Source organism: Macrobrachium nipponense, chromosome 1, assembly GCF_015104395.2.
Source record: "Macrobrachium nipponense isolate FS-2020 chromosome 1, ASM1510439v2, whole genome shotgun sequence".
Classification (NCBI taxonomy): domain Eukaryota; kingdom Metazoa; phylum Arthropoda; class Malacostraca; order Decapoda; family Palaemonidae; genus Macrobrachium; species Macrobrachium nipponense.
The window spans coordinates 112641591-112665159 of NC_087200.1; the positions used below are offsets into that span (position 1 = coordinate 112641591).

At 38.7% G+C, this 23569-nt stretch overlaps 1 protein-coding gene across 1 annotated transcript in view; it reads left to right on the forward strand.

The window, feature by feature from the left end:
• The first annotated feature begins 389 nt into the window (after positions 1-389).
• Positions 390-23569, forward strand: part of LOC135219567 (osteocalcin 2-like) — a 41093-nt gene continuing 17913 nt past the window's right edge. Inside the window, exon 1 of the mRNA XM_064256436.1 lies at positions 390-1374. Coding sequence (XP_064112506.1) covers positions 724-1374 — 651 coding nt within the window. The 5' untranslated portion in view covers positions 390-723. The remainder of the gene's footprint in view (positions 1375-23569) is intronic.

Sequence of the window (23569 nt, forward strand, 5' to 3'; positions counted from 1 at the left end):
ATCACATTATAGCGAACAATGAACTGAAACGCTTTAATACGCAAATGTGAGCAAATTTATGCAGGATTGCCGAAAGAGCTATTGTTTTGATGGTAAAGGTGGAGCGCGATGCTGGTGTGTCGACCATGACGTCATCAAGGGGGTTGGGTCAAGTTAGCTATTGGCAAAGTCGCTGGCTGGCTGGCTGGACTTGGGGGGAGATTGGGAGGTGTATGTGTGTTTGTGTGTGAGTAGGTTTTGGCCGTGGGTGGGTTTTGGGGGGAAAGAGAGAAAGAGGGAGTGCGTTTGGCCGGGCTCAGCTCTGGCGAGTCGAGAAGATTGCACCGTGCATCGGCTGTCAGTATACTACACGTGCCCGAGACGTTAGCATCCATTTCACATACTGCAGCGCAGCGGGAGTGACACTTGGGTTGGGGACAGACTCGCGCCTTCAGAAACGGGACTATAACTTTGTTGTTACTTCGTGAAAATCATACCACTGGTGAGAAACAGCAGTAGCTGTTTATCGTTCTTTTCCAACAAACCCCAAAAACAAACTTTCACCAATTCACCATCCTCATGGCGACCAGAAGTCGTTACCGGACACTTGACTTCAAGAGGTTAACATGACCCAAGGTAAAGAGTAACAAACCCCCTCCCCTCTTCGAAGGATCTCTTTCTTTCATCTTCAAGTACAAATCTCCTACTGTTTATTTTCTTCTTCCTTGATAAATTCGAAGCAAGATGCAGTGCAAAGTTGTGCAAGAATCATCTTTTTCCCCGGATGACAGAGACGTGGCCTATTCGCCATCACCATTCCATCAAAGCAGCAACATTTTGCTTCCCCATCAGATCGGCTCGGTCGATTCGACCTGCTCCTCATGGCCGGGGCACGTCTGGAGGAACGAACCACCATCCTCTAAGTACTGGCTCGAGTCAGATCTGAATAACAACGAGAACGGCAGCAGCAAGAATGGCTTTCCTTACGGCAGGGAAAGAGTCAGCGTCAGCAGCGAGTGCAGCGACATCAGCATCAGCACCGACGATTTCTGTATGAATTCTGACACCGAGGAGAGTTACAACAGCGACTCGTCCACTTCTTCCGAAGCGTCCTCGTCGTCGACGACAGCTGGGCGGGACATCACACAGGCGCCCCTCACTGGTTACATGCACGAAGACTCCAACAACAACAACAACAACAGCAGCTTCGGCCAGCTTTCCAGCGACACCAACAACAACAGCAAGAGCAACTACAACGCCAACGCCTCCCCAGGCGCCACCAAGAACAACAATAAAAACGTCAAAACTTCGGACAAAGCGAAATCGAGGTTACTGGATGACGAAGGCTACATCAGGAGGGCTGCTTGCGTCTGCCTCGACGAAACAGAGTCAAAGGTAAGTCCAATAAAGAAATTCTCTCCTATTCCCATTCTACCTCCCCCTGCCTCCTCCTACACACCCACCCCCCACCCACAGCCATCACTGTCACTACCTATTCTTCTTCCTACATCACAATTGATGCCAACGGTATCATCAGAGCTTATTCTCATTTGTGTGGAAAACCTTTGTTTGTTGTTAGTTATTGAGATCAAGGTAATTTTCAGTGAGATTTTCATTTTTGTTTTAGTTTGTAATATTTCGTCATGGATGTTATGAGCCGCTGGCAACAGATTTTCTGTAAACCATTGTTCTTCGTTCACTGATGATCTGGGATCCTTTGTGATGTGATGAGATCCAAAAATAAAACTTCATTGAAAGTTTTATTTTTAATTCAATATCCACTCATTTTCCGTATTTTTAAATCTTAAAATTTCCTTAGACCTTGAGTGCATTTCTTTCACTGTATTCAAGCCAATCTCCTTCATCCTCATATTCCGTTCATGTCATTATTAAGCATGCCATCTATATTTTAAGGTCGGATATATCCTCATTCATCTTCATGTCTCACAATTCATTTTATTTTTCATTTTCGTGTTCCATTCATTGTTGCTATCACCTGGCCCGGTTCAGTGCCGTTTCATGTGTGTCATACATTTCACTGTTTTGTCTCGTAGTCTTGCTTTAGAATATCTTTGACAATTCTCCAGCTCCGTTTTTTTTTAAATGTGTTTCCTCATAAATTTCACATCTACTAATGACTTGTCATCTCTGTTCAACAGGCAAGCCTTTGTTATGCTGATTTCATTCAGAACTTCAGATATTTTTTCTGTCTGGTTTTCATATTTCAGCGTATGGACGGTTTATAATCGAAGGCTTGTTATCGTAACTTTTAGAAATGCATTGTATTAGAGTATTGCTGTATGTTGATTAACTTCAGGGTATTGCTTCATGTTGATCAACTTCAGGGAATAAATAGACACTCTTTACAAAGATGATGTCATTCCCTAAATCTCTCTGACATAAATACCAGCTTACTCAGTTGATCTGGTTAACACTAGAAAGTATATCTTACAAAATGATTCTACATCGAGTCAGCAGGTATTGATAGAGTTATTATGTACATGCATGCATCATACCCATTATGTGAGAAAATTCATAATCACAGGCCTGAATGGGAATTTCCATGGATCCTCATAAGGAGGCTATAAAAGAGAAGGAAATTCCGAAAATATGTCGCCAACGATTAATCAACGAGTTACTTGTCTATTATACAATTACGTAAGATGGACTGATTGGTCGAGTGGAAGAGCAGAAGACCAACCGCAGTATTTATTGTGTATATATAAACGCCCCCCCCCTCTCTCTCTCTCTCTCGATATCACAAGAGGGTCATGGTAGGACTGGCCTCAATAAGTTGACCATCGAGAAATATGAGCAACGCTTATTGAATTTACATGACCTGGAAAAAGGGGCCCGGGAGAGGGCAAGATACAACGTCACTCACTAAATCGGTTTAAAAATAAATGAAAGTCCCACACTTGCCTACTTTCCGCGTTATAGAAAGCACAGCTGCTTAAAAATCTAGCATCACTTTAAAAGTGGTTAGAATCTCTTGTTTTGAACTTGCTGACATTGCTGGTGCAACGCATTTTTCGAGGATCACATTTGGATTAACCTTCGATATTGTGACGTAAGTCAAGTTAGGTTGAATTAACTCTGAGATGTTTCATCCCAGATCAAGAGTGAATGATTTGGTATCACAAACTACCGTCATCGACACCGAATCTAATCTAGGAAATCACTTGAAATCGCGCGAGTGTTTGATACTAGAGATACGACACCTGTTAAATCGACTATGGCTTCTGTTCCACAATTTGATTGAAAGCAGAAGTTCCACCGAGTTAGGGAGTTCCGGTTTCTGATACACGGTATTTAGTTAACTTTGTGGATAGAATATGGTCGAAGGCTCTATCTTTATTTTATAGTTTCGTAGCTGCTTGTATTATACAAATGAAGAGAATGAATGGGACATCAACGAACTGTAGGTGAATGGTAACAAAGACGATAAGCTGTCAGTTTTCAAGGTCGATTTGCTCCATTCAGTCAGTTTCATTCTACTTTTTTTTCGTAGTAATTGTATTCTTCCCCTGGATTGTATTTGTGTATGGTGGTGTACGATCGTTAAAAGCGTTTAAAAGGAAAGGTTTTTTTCACATTGTTTTACAAATTCTTTTGAGAGCTTGTTTGTGACTGATTGAGTGTGTGTGAGTCAGTTCTGCCTTATCTGTGTACATACAGTTTGTTGTCTTGCATTTTATCGATTTATGGTCGTGCAGTTGCGGGGTTGCAGTTTGGCTTCAGTAAATTATTTAGTCGTTATAAGATTGATGATTTAATGAAAACATGCAGAAATCACAACCGAATCTCAGCTCATATGAAAGATAGAATGCCAGATTTGAAAATTGTTGCACATCTCGCTGTCAGCCTCATTTCAAGTAAGGTACAATAGCGCAACTTTTTTTGTCGACCATTTCCAAATCAAATCTAAATTTTTCCACTAGTTGATTTTCACGATTTGGTAAATCCCTTTTTCGGCATTGTCATAGCTCTATCACATTTGCAATGAAAAAAAATATGGCAACATCACACTAGTAGAGGAGGGAATAACGACAAGTTGGCATCTCTTTATCACATGATCATCGAGTCATCTACAGACCCTTCCTGTCCCTCATTGTGGGTTTCAATTAAAGAGAACAAAGCGATTACTAATGAGCTTCCGCCAGACATATCAATAACTACTGTTCAGTAGTTCCCTTTCTATTTTTATGCAGGGTATTAATATCGAAAACTATCAAATATTCATATTTTGTATCGAGGAGTTTCCACGCTTTCGTGCGAAGTTATAAGAAACAAACATTTTTATAAAGTATGTTATGACCTTGGTGAGTTATTATTATTGTGTACCATTGAGTAGTTCAACTGATGCAGTACGTGATGGAATATAATTACCATAAAATGATGAATATGAATGATTATTATGATGGCACAAGAACCTTTCTTCGCCGTAAAAAGATCTCGATTATAATCCCCTTCGAAGTCGTGATGCCTAATACAACGAAGCGCATTGAGCAGCTGCAGAAGCAGAAAAGCAGGTCACGGCCGATGCTCGGACCTTTGCTTCATTGTTTACGGAAATATTTTTCTAAAGAGTCGGCGTCTGCGACGCCAAGGACCATAAACACATGCAAATACCCGGAGTAACCTAAAGATGAGACCGTAAGTCACATATGATCCAACAGTAGGGAAGTATCCTTGGGGGAAGTAGCGTATCCTATATGGCTTCAGGGTGTCGAAGGATTCCTTCAAGAGGTCAAGGGGGAAATGCATATTATTGTTGAAGGGTTGCTGGGCAGGGAGGATGGAGACAGTGGTGGTGTGTGGGAGACCCGACGCAGAAACAAGGTCTTCGTGACTAGCGGCCGGTTATGGCGACTGATGATGCACTTCGCCGACCCCTTGCATAGTCCAGAGGTCCACTTCAGACCTCTTATCCGTTTTAATACCTTTACCCAACCTGCCTCAGGGCAGGGGACCGTGACGGCACAAAACCGGCTTCATCTCTAAAGCAAAGAACCGACGTCCCCTTGGTACGAGATTCGAGACGGGCCTGAATTGTTGATTTCAGGTATGGGTGTCGGGCATGGGAGTGACTAGTAGTCAGTAAGGGTAGTCCAGTCCCTCGACTACCTTGGCTGACCAGATTGTCTCGGCGTCTCGCCCAAAAGAGATTCTTTTGCAAGCACGCGGGGAATTTCCCTTCGACTTCGATGCAAATGTCACACAATCAAAAGAAAACCTCGACTCTCATAGAAGGCTTTTATCAGCAGAGCAGGGGGAAAAAATAGAACAAAAACTGATGAGAACTTTTAAAGATTGTTAAATTTCGATTGGGTTTGACGAAGAGCACGAGGGCTAGAGTCTTTTGTACGGTATTCGAAGGTTGGAATTAATTGTTAGAGGAACGAAGAATGCTGAAGACAAAAGAATAGAACAGAACAGTAAAGGGTTGAAGTAGTATACAGAGGTCCTTCGAATATATATATATATATATATATATATATATATATATATATATATATATATATATAATGAAATGTACATATATATAATATATATATTTATACTATATAAATTGTGTGCTTGTAAACATAACCACACTTATACTCATTAAGCTTATATGCATACATATTTATACATACATATATACACAGTTTCTAATAAATACATAATCCACGTGTATTTTCATTCGTTGGACCCAGCACATTATTAGTTTTCCGTATTCAGAAACTACCCGCGCTGAAAAGCTCGCCGCGTTCCCCCACCTACGCACCATATGTGAAAGATACCCAGAAGATCAAAGTTCGAGGTCACACTAGAAGTCATGAGATCTACTGGGCATCTCTCTCTCTCTCTCTCTCTCTCTCGGGACGAATGACCTTATGTAGGAGACAGGTTGTCCTCGCCGATCTTGGGTTTGTATACTTAGTTCGTAAACACTTCCAGTTACCCAAGTGGTAGGCGAACAAAAAAATTTGGTTTTGTTATGAGCATAAATGAACTTAAAATGAATAAAGCATAGGTGTACGCGTGTACTTGCTCGCACAAATGTATATCTGTAATTAGTGCGTTAACCGTTCTACAGTATACACACATACATTCATATGATTATGTATGTGTACGTATGTGTTTGTAATACACGTGTACACACATCTTTTCCCCTTTACGGAGCCTGGGTGTACCAGGGTAGAGGATAGCTATAGAATCTAGACTTATCCATGCTGGTAATTTTAGACGCATTAAGAATTCAACTTAGGAGCAGTTACCTTGACTATTAGAATTCAGAATGTACTGCATTTTATTCAGTATTCAGGTTTGTAACTAAAACCAAACCCGTCCCTGGTACCGCCATCTAGATTAAGACACAATCACTCGTCTGTGGCGACTCAACCTCAGTTAGTTTTTGCTTCATTCAAAAAGTGGGAAATGCATACCCTTAGCAACGTGCTTATGGCGGCTATGAAGGAAAAACACAGAGTGCTTTGGTTACTCTCTTTTAAACTTAATAGTACCGTTACCTGCAGAATGCTGGATGTTCGGCGAATGGCATGACTTGCTTTTTACGTGAGGTTCATCAAAGGTTAATTAATTTTTTCCCACCCAAAAAGAAAGGCGTTACTTGCGTTAAGTTCAACTTTGTTCTACTACTCCAGACCGTCCCTGATACTTGCGTGCAGTTATATGACGCCCATTGTTTGTTTTACAGCACCTTATTCCTAATGTCCCTACTTCGGTCATTCTCTGTCATGGTGAGCCTTGTTGTGGGGCTAATACTTTCCTGAAGGACAGTGTTCTCTTGAATATTGATGTTTGGAAAACATTGTGTCACGTATGAAGTTGATAGTCTTTAACCTTATAGAAAGGTAAAATAATCTATGAATATTAAAGGATTTCAACCTTATAAAGTTTACTGTTTGCTTTGCGTAGTTGTTGCCAGCCACGAACCCGTTTAACATTCATCCTGGCATTATGCAATTAGTTATGTAGGAATATCCCAGAGGTCGGTAGTGCCATCAGTGCACCGCTTAAGGTTCTTTGCAGCGTGTCTTGGGCCCCTAGCTGCAACCCCTTTCGTTCCTTTTACCGTACCTCCTTTCATGGTCTCTTTCTCCAACTTACTTTCCACCCTCTCCTAACAATTGCTTCATAGTGCAACTGCGAGGTTTTCCTCCATTTACACCTGTCAACCTTTTTACTCTCAGTTTCTGTTACAGCGCTGAGTGACCTCATAGGTCTCACATTTGGTCTAAATTCCGTATTGAATTGAATTCAATTCCATATTCAAGTTGCGACAGCCAAGTATGAACTATTAAATGCAGTCAATAGGAATGTCTAAGGAATGCGTAGTGGATATAGCGAGACGGTGTCTACCTACTTACATAAAGCTTAATGATACTTTAATGGAGTAGAATAAGTCATTAACTTTTGTTAAGCTACGGTCGTGTTCAAGAACACCCTTGGGGTCAGTTATGTTTGTTCAGGGTTATATTAACAGTAGATAGATCTACTGAATTCTCGGGTTAACGGCTATATTGTTTATGAACGAGGTTAAGAATGGTGCAACTATGTTACGCAAATGTGGGAAAAAAATGTTGTAGACCATTTTTTAGGCAACTGGTTGTCATTCATTCAGTTCATCGTCTTTTTTTAATTCAACCTTTTTACACCAAATTTGTGTCTGTAAAACTTAAACCGATGCCAACATAAACAACGCTAAAACTGGCGAAGCGGAGCAGTCATTGAACCTCGGGCAAAATTACAGTTGCAATTATCTCATATCTTTCAGAAACCCCAAGACTAGCCATTTTTTTTATTAGCCTTTGTATTCTTTTGTCAGAGTAGTCTTTCCTTTCAAAATGATGTAATGCAGTATGTGGGGTCTCAAAATCACAATAGATTGCAATTAGCAAGCAGTTCAACTATGTTGCAGTCGATGCAGATTTCGCCCACACACCAATTCGTGTGTTTTCGTTGATCAAAACACATCACTGACGCTGTTATGACATCGGAGCTTTGTAACTATTTTTGCACTTGCGTCGGTACACAGTCAGCAACAATTGGTGTTTGCGTTCATGGCTGAAATGTCGACGTTGATGCCAGCATTCAAAACGCTTTTAAAATGCAGACGTTAGAAGCATCGTTAGAAGACATGATTGCATTGTGAATGTGGCTTGAAAGCGATATGCGCTTGTTTAAAACATTCAGCGAAGTTAGGATTGGAAAAAAAGCATTTATCGAGTTATTGACAAGGCCACCGGGCGAGACTTCTTAAATTGATGCGGAACTGCAGCTGCCTGATAACTTCTTTCACATATAGTGTGAGTTGCTTAGGTTAGAGTATAATTCTGCTTGGGAGGTGAAGTGCAGCAAAAGGATCCCCGGTATATTTTGTACGGAGGGTCAATAGCATGAAACCGCATCGAGAAGTAAATTGCAAATCGAGCGCACCATTATAATACTCGGAAAACTTTGAGAAATGGGACGGTATTGTAAAAACTAAAATGTACTGAAATCATTTTGAAGGGTGGAAGTGACGTGAAAGCCTTTTTTTTTTTTTTTTTTTTTTTTTTTTTTTTTTTTTTTTTTTTTTTTTTTTTTTTTAAGAATGGAAAGCATAAAAACTTCCAAAATAATTTCTTAAAAGAACACAGTACGAACACGGTTTGAGGCCAGTTTACTCTCTGAACGTTACAAAGCAGAGGTGTCAGAAAATGGAGTAGCTTCTCCTTGATTAAACTATTTTTTGTCCGTTCGTGAGAAAAACTTGTCGCCACTTATATGTGCATCTTGACACCAAAATTCCCCGCTACTTAAAGAAGAAAAAATGAGCAGGAGAGGCGAGAGAGATAGAGAGAGAGAGAGAGAGAGAGAGAGAGAGAGGGAGAGAGAGAGAGAGAAAAGAGAGAGAGAGAGAGCTTGCGTTAAATCCACAGTTTTTATAAATTCTCTAACAGAGATATGTAAATCCTGTTCGGCTACAATATAAAGCTAATCTGGACTCTTGTCTTGTCATTTAATTTCGATAATTTCTGTCATAAGTTTGTAGGAATATTCAATCTGGAAACTATGCTCTCTCCTCTCTCTCTCGTTAGGATCTTGTATGTTCCCTAGTAATTTCCTTGCTGTAGACTTGCACACTTTATGCTCCCTTTTAAATACATATGCGTGTGTCTGTCTGTCAAAAATGTTGCATTCCACAGCTTGCTACATCGTCATTTCCTGTCATTATATTCTCACTCGCTGCTACTGTCACATTACATCACAGAATAACTGTGGCCAGTCCTTCGAAGGACTTACATTAAAATAGGAAAAGGTACCTTGCACTTCGAGTGATAATACACATCAGACATTCCCCCCAAAATGTAAAAGGACACTAAGTATGACTTGGGCATAATTCTCATGTGACGTCTGTAATCAAGTGGCGCCAGTGTCGTTTTCTATAACTTGAGAAAACATGCCACGGCTTCTTGTGTGTGTCAAGAAGAGTATGCGCGCGCACGAACGTCTCCATTTAAAGAACAGCCATTTTGCGTGAAAATACTCTTGTACAAAATGTACCACTTTCTTTTACAGATAATTTGTTGAGTAAAGTATTGCGAGATTGTATGGCATTCGGCCTTTAGCCGCGTTCCTGGGGTCAAGGCATGCAGCAGCAGCAGCCGACGCCGCCGCAGCAGAGCGAAAAATGAACAGTCATGTTTGCCTTTCGAAAGTATTCCTTCCCCTCTTATGCATGTTTCTGTTGTCCACATACTGATTCTGCAATTCCATTGCTTTATTCGGAGAGAGAGAGAGAGAGAGAGAGAGAGAGAGAGAATGCTCTTTGAATTGATTTGCTCATAAACCGTTTGTGCCAGATCTCGCTGAATCTAATGATAATGAACGGCCTCTTTGACGCTTGTGTTAATACCCCACATTTGTGCTTAATCTCAAACGGGGTCATAGTTCATTAAGCCACCAATATCCGTCCCGAATGAATGTAGGACTGTAGCATCTAGTATCGCTTCCGTAATCGCAATATCTTATGGAATATCTTATTTGAAATATCATTGCGATGTAGGTTTTCGGAGATTATGGCCACAGGCAAAACTGAAGTATATTGAGATATAAAGGCAAAGGACCGGTGCATTTGGAGATCACAAGGACGTTTTGACTTCACAATCTCAGTTTTGTTTTTTTCTTTCTTTTCTGTCCTTCGGGTTCTTAAGAGACTTTCATTTTCTGGACGTTTTAGATCGATGATAAGTATCTTTCTGAGTGGTATCCATAGCTGCTCTCTTCCGAGAAGCAAATTAGCGTAGCTACAAGCGATACAGATATAATCTAGTTATCCGGCGAGAAGAGGATTAGCACCGAAAAGAGAGAAAGGCAAATAAGTTAATAATAATAATAATAAACTGTGTATCCTAATGCTAAATTTGTCCGATTTCGAAATTTGGATGAGGTACAGTCGAATGAATTATCGCAGTCAATGATTCAGCTCGGGGACGGAGCTAACTTTTGCCAGTGGTAAGTCGTCTCCCAATACTTTTTTTTTTTTAAATGTACCCCAAGAACTCATTATGCCACGAAAACATGTAGTGTGGAGAGAGATAAGGAATATGTGGGTAAAACTTTTTTTGATGCAATCCTGTTGTTGACGGGTACATAGAAACGGGGAGAGAGAGAGAGAGAGAAGTAAAAAATAAAGCACCGAGGACATCTAACGATCCCATAAATGTCAACTTGTTTGCACACACAACTGTGTGGTTCAACGTACTCCGTCCACTGCCTTACACGGAAAGACTGTGAAAAACACAGTAGAGAGAGAGAGAGAGAGAGAGAGAGAGAGAGAGAGAGAGAGAGAGAATTAATTGATGCCCGCTCAACAATGCCCAATAACCGTCGCCGGGATAGAGGCTAGCCGGGAGTAACCCTTTGGCATAAGTAAGTAAGCTCAACCTACCACGCTTCCCCGAGTGTTAACTCCATGACCACGACTTGTCCAGCCACGACGGGCGCACATGGGCGATTTGGTCCACCCCACGGGTAACCCACGTGCTCGGGGATCTAGCCAGTAGCCAATTGTGGAAAGCTAAAGCCATTCCGTCTTGGACTAAGGGGGCCAGGATGGGCAAACGGGTTTGTGATTCGTCAAGATAAGGTCATGAGCGGTTTTAATTGGCCTTCGCTTTCACTACACCCCTCAAAATCGAGAGCGGATTGGTCAGTATCTTGGGTGTATCACGTGGTTTAGAAGTGCTATGACGAAAGCAGTTTTTATTTGAATTGAGGTCTTACTTAGTATGTTTTCATGTTCACTGAACTTATTCATGCCTTTAATTCTATTGTGTCACAATTGTTAAAAGAGAAGTACGTTAAGAAAATAATAATTTTGAGTTAGACCAGTTTCTCTAGCGAGCCCAGAAGCCGACCATTGAGGACGCCAACCACAGAGACTTCGCCTTATTAGATTGCACTGCTCTTTTGCATTCTTCAAAGCAAGCTTCAAAGCGCGTAATGTGTTTATACTTAACGCTCCTTTTGGGAAGTACCTTGGACTCGGGCGAAGAAAGATAATATTCCTTCAGAAGATAATGTTCCTATTACTTTATCACGAAAAGTTGACAGGATTAGGATTTTGACCATTATTTTAAGTCAATTATACTTTATTAATCGACCATACTTGTGGCGTTTGGAAATCTGTTCATGTTTTCTTTCGATGATAATAATAGTAATAATTTACGTTTTAAGGTTCTAATGAGAATTTCCAGAAGAATGCAAGTTCCAACAATATTCCAACAAACATTCATTTTAAAAGCTTTCGGATCTTGGACTGTCTTGAAAAGATCATCTCAAAATTACTTCTGTCACGAACAGTGTTCATTGTTCATTTTGCTAATTTAGTCCTTAGGTCATACTCAAGAAAAGAGAGAGAGAGAGAGAGAGGTTAGAGTACTACATCAGTCTGTTTGCCTCATGGACATACTTGTCACTGAGAGAGAGAGAGAGAGAGAATGTTGCGTTGGTGTATATCAGCCAGTTTGCCTCAGATATACTTGTCACCGCTGGTTTTTTTTTTCTTTTTCTTTATGCACATTTGTGTTTTGTTTGCTGTGACTGATAAACGTTATTTTCCTGTAAGGTGAAAACAGTAAAAACTTGATTGCCTGCCTGAATGTATGTGCTGCAAATGGTTAAATAATTTAAGGAGTAAGATGGGGAACACTGAAGATCAAAGAGAGCGACAAACCGCAAATTGCAGAGTGACATGTGGGCGGGGCGAGAACCCTTTAAAGTTTGATTTACACAATGTCTCTAATTGGGCAAGACCTTTTTCATTTCAGTTTGCTCTATTTAAGAGTTTGAAATCTTGCTGCTGTCAGTTTTAGTATAATGTCATTTTGTTAGTTAATATGTAACCGGTTTTTATCGATTTGAAAGAACAGATTATTATTATTATTATTATTATTTTATTATTATTATTATTATTATTATTATTATTATTATTATTATTACCATGGGAAGGATGTTGGCCGTCTCTTAAGTACGCTCTTTTTACAAAAAGGTTGGGTGCATCATGCGAATTAATCTTCTATTGAGTCTTCTCAATTTTCCCTATGGAGGGAAAGCTAGTCATAAGGAGAACTGAGAAGACTCAATATAAGATTTATTAGCACGACCCGTTCATCCTTTCTAATAGGACATAATAATAATAATAATAATAATAATAATAATAATAATAATAATAATAATAATATGGTCTATGCGCTGAGGAAGGTTTACCAACGTTTTGCATATGCCAGTATATTCCGATCATGTTCAAATTACTGACAGACGAAATATTCGCAGCTGACAGGAACATTTGTCGGTCATCCTACCTACATGTACAATCATAAAGCCCCTATTGAAAGGAAGTCTTTAAAGTATATTTAATTAATGATACCAAGCCTGAAGGTTATTTAAACAAGTTATGATTATTCTAATTCAGAAAACGGACCGTATTCGCATGGAACAAGCCTACAGGGGCATTGACTCGAAGTTCAAGCTTCCAAAGAATGTGGTGTTCATTAGCAAGAGGTAGCAGGTGATGGGGAAAAGAGGTCAGTTATTAGAAGTTAATCATTAATTAAATGAAAAATGCAAGACTTGTTTTAGGGTAGTAGTAGCGCATTGCATCATTGCTTACGAAAATGTAGTACACAGCACCAAATGGAAATTTACACATTTACGGCGCACACACACACACACTCACCAAATCACACACACACACACACACACACACACACATATATATATATATAATATAATATATATATAATATAATATATATATATCAATCTTGTATCCACATATCACCTCTCTCTCTCTCTCTCTCTCGTCTCCTCTGTCTCTCTCTCATATATATATCATATATAATATATATATATATATATATATAGTCCAATATCACATTTCCGTGATTCATATACATATATCGAGCTACAATGTCCTTTAATATCTAATTCGCTCTACCTCGGAATTAATATATTTTTTTCATATATGCTTAACCGAAGGGGATTTTTTTTTTTTCTCGATAATAGACTTGCCTGGACCAGGGCGCGAACCCATGATCCTTACAAATCCAAGAACGTCAGTGAAGCTTTATCCTACTACACCACCGCGCCTGGTCCAGGCAAGTCTATTATCGAGAAAAAAAAATTCCCCTTCGGTTGAGCATATATGAAAATATATTAATTCCGAGGTAGAGCGAATTAGATATTAAAGGACATTGTAGCTCGATATATATATATATATATATATATATATATATATATATATATATATATATATATATATATTACAATAGTAGTAGTTGTTGTTGAAATAATCATTAACTAAGAGAATTTTGTTACTAATAATGATTTATTGAAAGATAACGGTTTTCTATTTCATATCCATGAGGGGTGCACGTGACCAGCTCCCCCACCCCTTAAATCCGTCACTGCTACAACGTAGACGGCGTCACGCAAGGTGTGACGAGGGAGGGAGATCGTTACAAAAACCGCGTAACCCTTGCAGCGGTTACCGCATATAACTGCTTGAGGAAGCGGCCGCCAACGCAACTGGCAAAGCAAAACGCAAAAGCAGCACGCCTCCATTTTATTCGCCTTTTTTTTTTTTTTTTTATTATGCTCCTTGTTTTTGTCTCCACTTCACATACGCCTCTCATATTTCTCGGGAGACTAATCCCCTGCTGCGCTCACTTCCTGGATTTCAAGTCTTCTTAGGAGCCATGAGCGAGTTATTAAAGTCCCTGTAATAAAACGGCCGCCTTCCTCCGCTTCTCTTCGTTGTTAGAAGCAGCTGCTGTTACCTGCAGCATAGGAGAAAGAGCGGCGGTTGTAGAAGTATCAATAAAATTCTGGTCGTTTATATAGAAGGTTGTACTGGTTTCTAAGTACAGATTATTATTATTATTATTATTATTATTATTATTATTATTGAGAATTTCACTATGTGATTCAATTGTTGAATGAAAATCCGCAATTGTATTAAATAAAATGTATTACCTCTAAAAGATAGTGACAAAAGCCTTTGAACACTTGAACGGTGTTCCTCGCCAGTGTTTACGTTACCATTGACGAGGAACACCATTCAGGTGTTCGAGTCAATTTTTATCTTTTACAAATAATACTAATTATTCTTCTTCTTCTTCTTCTTCTTCTTCTTCTTCTTCTTCTTCTTATTATTATTATTATTATTATTATTATTATTATTATTATTATTGATTATTTTATTATTATTATTATGGGCTTTGCGCTTTGAAACGGGAGAGAAAGGTATCCATATGTTTTTTCACATGTGAGAATATTACGATCATATTACAATTGTTCACAACCAAATCATTCACAGCCGTTGGGAGCCCTTTTTGGTCGAATGTCAAGAGCGCAGTGCTCTTAAACTTAATCAAAATCAAAATCAAGCTTTTCAGTTAAGATTTGCTTGCTTACATATCTTCATCTGGGAATTCCATGCTCTTTGTGTGTACACCGTTTACCTCTTATTTTGGTGATTGTGTACACCGTTTACCTCTTATTTTGGTGATTATTTATTTATTTATTTATTTTGATGTAAGTCGGGTTCCTTTATACAAAAGAGAAAGCAACTAATAATAGTCCCAGACGATTAGAAGACGGTTGACTCATCACCTCCATGGATCTATTATGTATCGCATACTCTAGAGGTGCATAAAAATACCAAAGGAGGAGTCGATGAATGCTCCAGATACGTGACAGGACACGATAAATACGGCTGTGCTGCTGCTGCTGCTGCCGAATACGTGCCACAAATCGACTCGAATTTTATATGACTTGCTTAATCCGGAATCGGCTCAAATAGCAAGGTGGCTGAACCAGTGGAACTTCACGTTCAGTTGATTATAGGAAAAAAGAATCCAATAGTGGCGCATTTGTACCTCGGTATGACACACGCGCGCGCGCGCGCACACACACACACACACACATATATATTAAACTATACTAAATTGTATATATACTATTTCTTGTATTATAGAGGTATATAATATAATAAATTTGTATGGATTGGTATTTTTCGAGTCATATCACGTGATTCATATACATACATCGTGCTGCAAATGTCCTTTAATATCTAATTTGCACTACCTCGGAATTAATATATTTTCATATATGTTAACCGATGGGGAATTTTTCAGTCGATAAGAAATTTGTCGGCTCACGTACGCGAACCATCGAACCCAACAAATTCAGGACGCACAGTGAAGCTATAAACCACACCGCGGTGTATAGACTAAAAAATTCCCCTTCGGTTAGCATATATGAAAATATATCCATTCCGAGGTAGAGCGAATTAGATATTAAAGGACGTTTGTAGCTCGATGTACATACACGCACACACACATACATTATATATATATATGTATATATATATATATGTATATAAATATATATGTATGTATGTATGTATGTATGTATGTGTGTATATTTCTTTGATTTACGTTACTTAAACAAACAAGTTATAAAAGAAGGGAATTTCTCTACAAGTCCATTATTAAAAGAAATTGACGATTAGAATGACAGTTCTAGATTAAAGCAAGTCTATCATTCATTTTCTGACGAGAATGGGGAGAAGATTGACGTAATAACTATTAAACCAAGAAAAAGGTACAGAATGCTGAAGGTGCAATACATTTGTTAATAGAGGAAACCATAATTGGAAAACACTGGCAAAGAAGAGGTCCCTGAGATGAGTCAATCTGCCACAATGGAGAGTCGCCCATTTAACCTTTATCTGCGTCGGTATTATAAAATGCCAGAGTGCTCGGTTTAATATATATATATATTATATATATATATATATATATATATATATATATATATATATATATTATATATATATATATATATATGTATACTATATATACACACGCATACTATATAGACAAAAAATTTTACCCCAAAAATGTAATGCTGGAATCTCAAGAATAAGAACAACAACAAAAATTAAAATTATCGAGCGTCGCAAAACAATAAAAAGAATATAATGCATAACTTATTATACTATATATATATATATATATATATATATATATATATATATTATACTATATATATATTATATATATTATATATAGTATATTCAATTGTTTGTGTGAAATTTTTAAAATATACATTTAGGAAGTCTTTTGTGCGAACTCATCAAACTTTGCAACCCTGGACTAGGTGATACGTTGAATCTGGCTGTATAATTTCACGAGCTTAAAGTTTAAGCGCCGAACCTTTCACCTTTGTAGGACTGGATTACTCCGGAGCTGAAGGCTTTATTTGCCACGAAGCAAAATAGAAAACCAAGTCTTCAGAACTCCACAGTTCTTAAGATGGTCATCCTTTTTATAAACATTCCTGCCAGGATTCTTTCGTACCATAGGAAAACTAGTTTTTTTTTATTATTGTATCTTTATTATTTTACTTTTTTTTTTACTTCATTTACATTATAAACAAGGTCTCTTGGGTTTAACTGAACTTTTGTCCTCAATCAACTGGGAAGTACTTAGTCTTGTACAACTTGCGCATAAGTAGGGCACTAGAGTATTACTTGCAATTAAACTACCCTGATCAGGGACGTAATGATTTCCGTATAGTTAAATTTATGGTTGTCTTTTGCTTACGTATTTGAAGGTTATCTAAAAGATCAGATACTGCATTTTGTCTCATAAATAGTTTATCGGTAAATTTAGTCTCCGGGGCGAACTTTAGTCTTGATTTTTATTCTCTGTTATAGTATAGTAATTATAATTGAAGCTTTTTGATTTTACACAAGTTACGCCTATATTAATCACAATATTGTTTTTGGTAGGATTTATCAATAGACAATTATAATATTACCTTTATGACAGTTACTGCTAATTCAAGATTGCTGTTTGAATAAATCACGTGGTATTAGTGACTCTATGTCTTCTTACAAATAAACACTCTCTTAGGGAAGGTGGCACTAATATTAGCAACAGACGTATTTAGAATGAAATCGTCTTCTCATCGCTCAGAAGGTATCATTACCTTCACGTGGCTCTTCAGTGAAAAGTCTTTTCAAAGACTCGAATCAAGGCCCTTTTCAACGCAAAGACGAGGTAATGGAGTGAAATCACGTCGAAGTGAATATTAATATTCTAGAAGGAGGTGACCTCAGGTGCTTTTGTTTTGGGTGTGGGGAATTTTTATTTACATTTCTCTCCTGATGGCGATACTTCCACTACTGTAAATGATGGCGATAATAATAGTAGTAGTTCAAAATACTCATAGGAGCTTGAGTCCAAAAATGGAGAAACAAAACCACAGTTGTGTACAAATATATTATTTAGAAATAAAGCTAAACAGAGAGCTTTCGATCATAACTGTGGATTTGTTTTTCCAATGACAGTAGTAGCGTCAAGTGCAACGGTAATAATAATAATAAATAATAATAATAATAGCAGTTTATCCTTGTTCAACCCGCCAAAAACCCCAAGGCAGTCCCCACAAGGGACGAGCAAAATTAGACCGAAGTGATATAATCAAAGCGGATTCATCAAAAGCCTTCTCACCTCAATATTCCTCCTCACCCTTTGAACACCACCTCGCCGAGGACATCCTCTCTCTCTCTCTCTCTCTCTCTCTCTCTCTCTCACGTCATGGGAAGAAGCATGGAGGATGCCTCTCTAAACAGATCTGAGTAAATCACAGATACCTTGATGGGGAGGTAACCCTCGTTTTCCCTGAGTCATCCATCCATACCTCGTGGCCTTCTTTTCGTCAAGTTTAAAACTGGTCTTCTCGGAAGATCTGCAAGGTGTAGGGATGTCTGCCCGTTACAGTTATTTATTGCCCGGCCAGAGTTTTCTACTTCTACTTCCTTTAGCACGCGCAAAGCGACACGCGCGCGCGCTTGTGTGGATATATATATATATATATATATAATATATATATATATATATAAAGAGAGAGTGGGAGAGATAATTATCACGCACAGCACTAGATGTTACGACGTCACAAAAGTTCTTTAATCAACAAATCATTTGCAGCGCATGAGATCAAGTTATACCGAGACAGTTGAATGTGAATTTTTGAACGAAATGAACAAATTTAATTTCCTGTAGATGAGGATAACACGCATGAATTTGTTTAGCTCGAAATACACCCGATACTACAGACCAAATAAGATTATTTTGACCGAACGCTTACGTTATCTAACCTGCGCTTCACTAATGAAGAACGGGATTTATGATGCGAAGTTATTTTAAGGCGCACCTGTTATTCCGCAAGAGGTTTGTTTACCGTCGCTCAAGAGTCCCCTGCTGCAGGGAAGAGGTGTAGGCGAGGTTGTTTGCCGCCGCAGAGATTTACTAAGAAGTCTCATTTCCCCATTTCGAAGAAAATCCATAAAGCCTTTGAGTGCGGAGATCTCAGAAGCCCTGCGCTGGTTTTTGCCTCCATTCGTTAACAGATTTCAGGAAAGTGGCAGTTTACAGTAAATCTCCAGGTTATCTCGACTAGTTTTGCCTAATTTCGAATTAGCTTTATTAATAATGTTATCTTTCACGTTGATAGCGCTCTAAGGCATGCAATTAAGGCGCAACACTGGTTTTGAAGTAATGTATATCCAATTAACTCATATCTAAGGTTTACACAGACATTTGTCGCCCGGCTGGTCGTGTGCGCCTTGCCAAAGATCAAGCAAAGACGTGTGGGGAAACAGCTGTGGTGATTGCTAAGGCCTAAGGAGGGTTTGGAGGTGGTGAGAGATAAGGCTCCCTTCTAAAATTCAAGGAAAAGAATCACGGCAATTTATTCTGGCTGAGCTCACTCAATTGCCAAGGGCACTTCTGGGGTTCCTTATCATTTCACCGTCAGGGACGTTTGTCCTCGCCCTGTCTTTTCTTCAGGGACTCACCCAGACGTCCTTCAGGGGAAAATGTATGAAATTGCCGCTGTGGTTACGGGGTGGACGTCTCAAGGAATAAATGGATGGTATGGCTTTCGCCTGACGAATGAACTGTTCGCTTCTACTATGAATGGATTGGATGAATGTTAAACTGCCTAGTGATTGGGTCACTAAGAAGAGTTTCTGGTTGGAGCTACTCGTAGAAGACAGCATTTCCCTCGTTCGTTTTCAGTGAATGAAATTCGTCGGCCTCCTCAATGGCTGTTATCATGTTATCAACTTGTTAGAATGAAGCACTGCAGCGTTTCATTAAATAAAGATTAATTCTTGTATTATTTTTTTTTTATAAAAGAAAGATTTAGCTATTGCAGCGAGGACTAATAACTCTGTTATTATTTACGTGTGCTTCATTAAATTTTTTACAGAAACCGGCAGGACGAGCTAAATGTCGTTAAATAACCTAAGCATACTATAAATGTAAATACAGAGAAAACATGAATGAAGAAATGGACTGGGTCTAACCAAAATGTAGGGTAAAATCTTCTGTGTGTGTATATATATATATATATATATATATATATATATATATATATGTGTGTGTGTGTGTGTGTGTGTGTGTGTGTGTGGGTGTGCGCGTGTGTACTATATGTATGCGTATATATTGTATAAATATGTTTATGTATCTAGGTATTGTGACGCCAGTTTGGATATATGATACGCATTAGGGATGAGTTATACAACACATATACTACTGACCTTATAGAAGCTAGGAAGCTCTGGTAAAGTCCCTGGTATTCTCGACATTTCGCTTGCTGTTTTATTAATCGGATGTGTCTACCGTCATTATACTCTTGAACATCTACAGCGTTTATGGAGAAAATAAAGTAGGATTTACTTGTTATTTAGGAGAGTTATTAAAAGATTCTTTCTTCTACAAGTTTATAATGCTGATGGCGTTAGATAAAGGATTCTTGATCCTCATTGTAGTTACGACAATCCATATAAAGTCCAATAGCTCATTAATTAACATTCTCATCATATGTGATATGTAATATGTAGACATAAAATAACGAATTCTGTCCGTGTCACTTCTCCTGAGAACTACACCATTAGAGTAAAGATTTTCTCTCTCTGTCTCTCTCTCTCTATGAATCATTTAACGAATGGCGTACTACGTGACCACCAGGGAGGGCTCGGTATTCGTGTGCTCTTTCTTAGGCAGAAGTATTGACGCAAGAGCAATAGATCTCTCGCTTTGAGCTGTTGCCCTTTAGAGAGTCACTTTATATAATCCACTACTTTGTCTCGAAGGATCAACTTAGCTACTCTTATCGTCTACATCAAGCGTTGGGAATAACTCGATCGAAGGCCATGGGCGCAGTCAATATTCATCTCGAATTTATACTCGAGTTTCTGTCAGCGGCTAAAACAGGAAGTCAAATATGGCCCACGTACGTTTGCTTGCATATTTGGACGTGTATGCGCTCGCACTGCCAGTTTTAATCCAAGGGGTATGAAGCTTGTAACCACTAAGCTGATCATTCATTACAAAATACAGAAGTCTTAGTTAGCAACCCATAACTCATCCGGGGAAGTTTTACACCGTCCTGCAGCAGCAAATACATCCAAGAAAAGTGTAACTATTCCTTTGAATATACTTCATCCTATTAATTAATTCCCTCGCTAATGTTATGTATTAATTGATAAGTAATTCCCATAAATGAGAGGAATTCCTGTCGTTCGTAGAGTCTCGTATTGATTAATATGGTTGATTCCGCTCTCCCGTCGCCTTTCTGGGTCCCAACGCTGGGAAACCGGTTTGAACTGGATAGTGAAAACCTGCTTTCTGGCAGAGCCAGCCGACGCGACGTTCCTCTTTGGAAAAATCGGGAAAAGACACAATAATATTCGTTTGCTTCCTTTTCATGCCATGTTTATTACATTAAGAATTTAATAATTTACTTTTACGCGAATTTGTATTACAGTGGTATCTTAGAATATTTTCAAGTAATTTGTACATTTATCCCCAAGTTCTTAAGTACATTTGTAGTGGCTGACCGGAGTAGACCGACATTTCTCCACATGGCAGTTGCAAGTAGCGTTGCTTCTGTTTTAGCAAACTACAGAAAATTGTGAATGTCCCGTCCAATCTAAACCATTTTTGAAATCGTCATGCATCTGCCTTGAGCATGGCTTTGCGAATCGATACATAGCAGGGCTCGGGCTCTCTCGGAAGAGAGGGTTTACCTTCGGACAACCTCTATTTCTAACCTCAAGGTAACCTCAGCGGGTGGATGAAAGTCTCTAACCATATCATTCAACACCAACGGCCGCGAAAGAATTAGGATGCGTGTACGAGAGGTTTTATCTGTTGGACCCATCTCTTCTTACTTCCTTAAGCATCCTGCTGGTTCAGTATTTATAAAAGTAAAATAATGACACTGTGAAAGACAAGGGAACTGTCATATGCCCCGACAGTAAACAGCAAGTCAGTTTACTTATAGTGTAAATAACCGGCAGTAAAGACCTACTAGTCAACAAAGCATAAACACCAGTGTAACTTGGCGCTCATGAGTGGTCTCGTAGCCGCGTCGATTCGTAAGTCTTTCTGTCGACATTTGAATCACTTCGGACTTAAAACCTTTAGAAATCCAAGAGGGTGAAGGATAGATAGCTCAAGTCTCTTCTCTCATCTCTTGAAGAAAAGAGACTAGGAAAAAGAAATAGAAATACGAAAGAATTTAAAGAGGGGGAGGGGAAAGGGTAGGTGTAGGGGGCCGAAATTGTAGTGTTGGTATATAACCCTTCAGCCCTTAACTATGACATGATAATCCTCCTTTGGATATTTATGGATTCGTATAACTCGGATTCTTCCTACGAAGTATATATTTTTTCTCATTCCCATTGACCAGAATGAAAAACAAATGCAAATTAAAACCGTCACCGCTCTTCTGAATAAGTAATCAGCTTTGGCTCGAAGCGTTGCAATAATAGCACTCTTAAGTTATTTATAGATCCTCCTCTTATGGGAAGTTCATTGTGTCGGATACATTCCTCTTCTCCCTCTTCTTCTCCTTCTTCTTCTTTTGTCACGTTGGCTGTTTTGAATCTAATAGATCGATGAGGACCCCGGTTCGAGGGAGCCCTAGAGCTCTTTTACTTAATGTATATTCAGAATTCTAGAGCAACGGGTTTCAATTTCGTTTTTCAGTTCGACTGTTATTATTAATACTTCTGTATATCTCCACCAGTCCCCCTTTTTCTTCCCTTTTACGGAGAAGTACGTCTGTTTAAAGATCCCTCTGAGAGTTTTACTTGGTGCCTTTTTGAAGCGATTGATTTACTTCAAGTTCTATATATTACTATTATTATTCCAGTAGATGAAACTTATTCACAAAGAACAAGCACACAGGGGCCACTAACATGAAATTTAAGCTTCCAAAGAATGTTGGTTTCAACCTCTCACCGCAGACCCCACACTACAGCAGTAACTGATCATGATACAGAGCCAGTGATTTTTCTGCGCCCAGATTGAGGCGCGAACTTGCGACATCTGAGTGGGAATCTCGACACTGACCACTATACGTACTAGGGGACCAACATAAACTTTAAATCTTTCGAAGGCGTAGATGTTTAACACTAGAAATTTTTTTAATTCTTTGAGAAAAAATTTATTCTTCCGGTTTTTCATGACCGTGTTTGTTACGAGTATTTTCAGAAGAAGGAATAATTACCTCAAACTATCATACTAAAAAGCTGGATTGAATAAAGCTTGGTTTGACAGTTCTGTTTTCAATATGAGTTTTAATTGGATGTTAGTCTTTGGTAATGTGTTATAAAAAAATTTTTATGAACGCATATCATCGCTTTGTTTTGACCTGTTACTTGGAGAGGCAATGGAAACACCATGTTTCTTCCATTTTGGTCGCGAGTAAAGAAAATTATGAAAAAAAAAAAAATCCAAAGTTTACGATCTTTCGACCAACATGAAATAGAAGTATAGTTATTTAACATAACTCATAGTAAGAGCAGTACAAATACTCAACCATTACAAAAGACAGCAAACCAAACAGTACAGCATTACACAAATATTTTCCAGAATTATTGCAACCTTGCGAGAGATCCTAAATGTATAAAGCATTACAAATCTGTTCCTTAATACCCAAATACTGCCCGT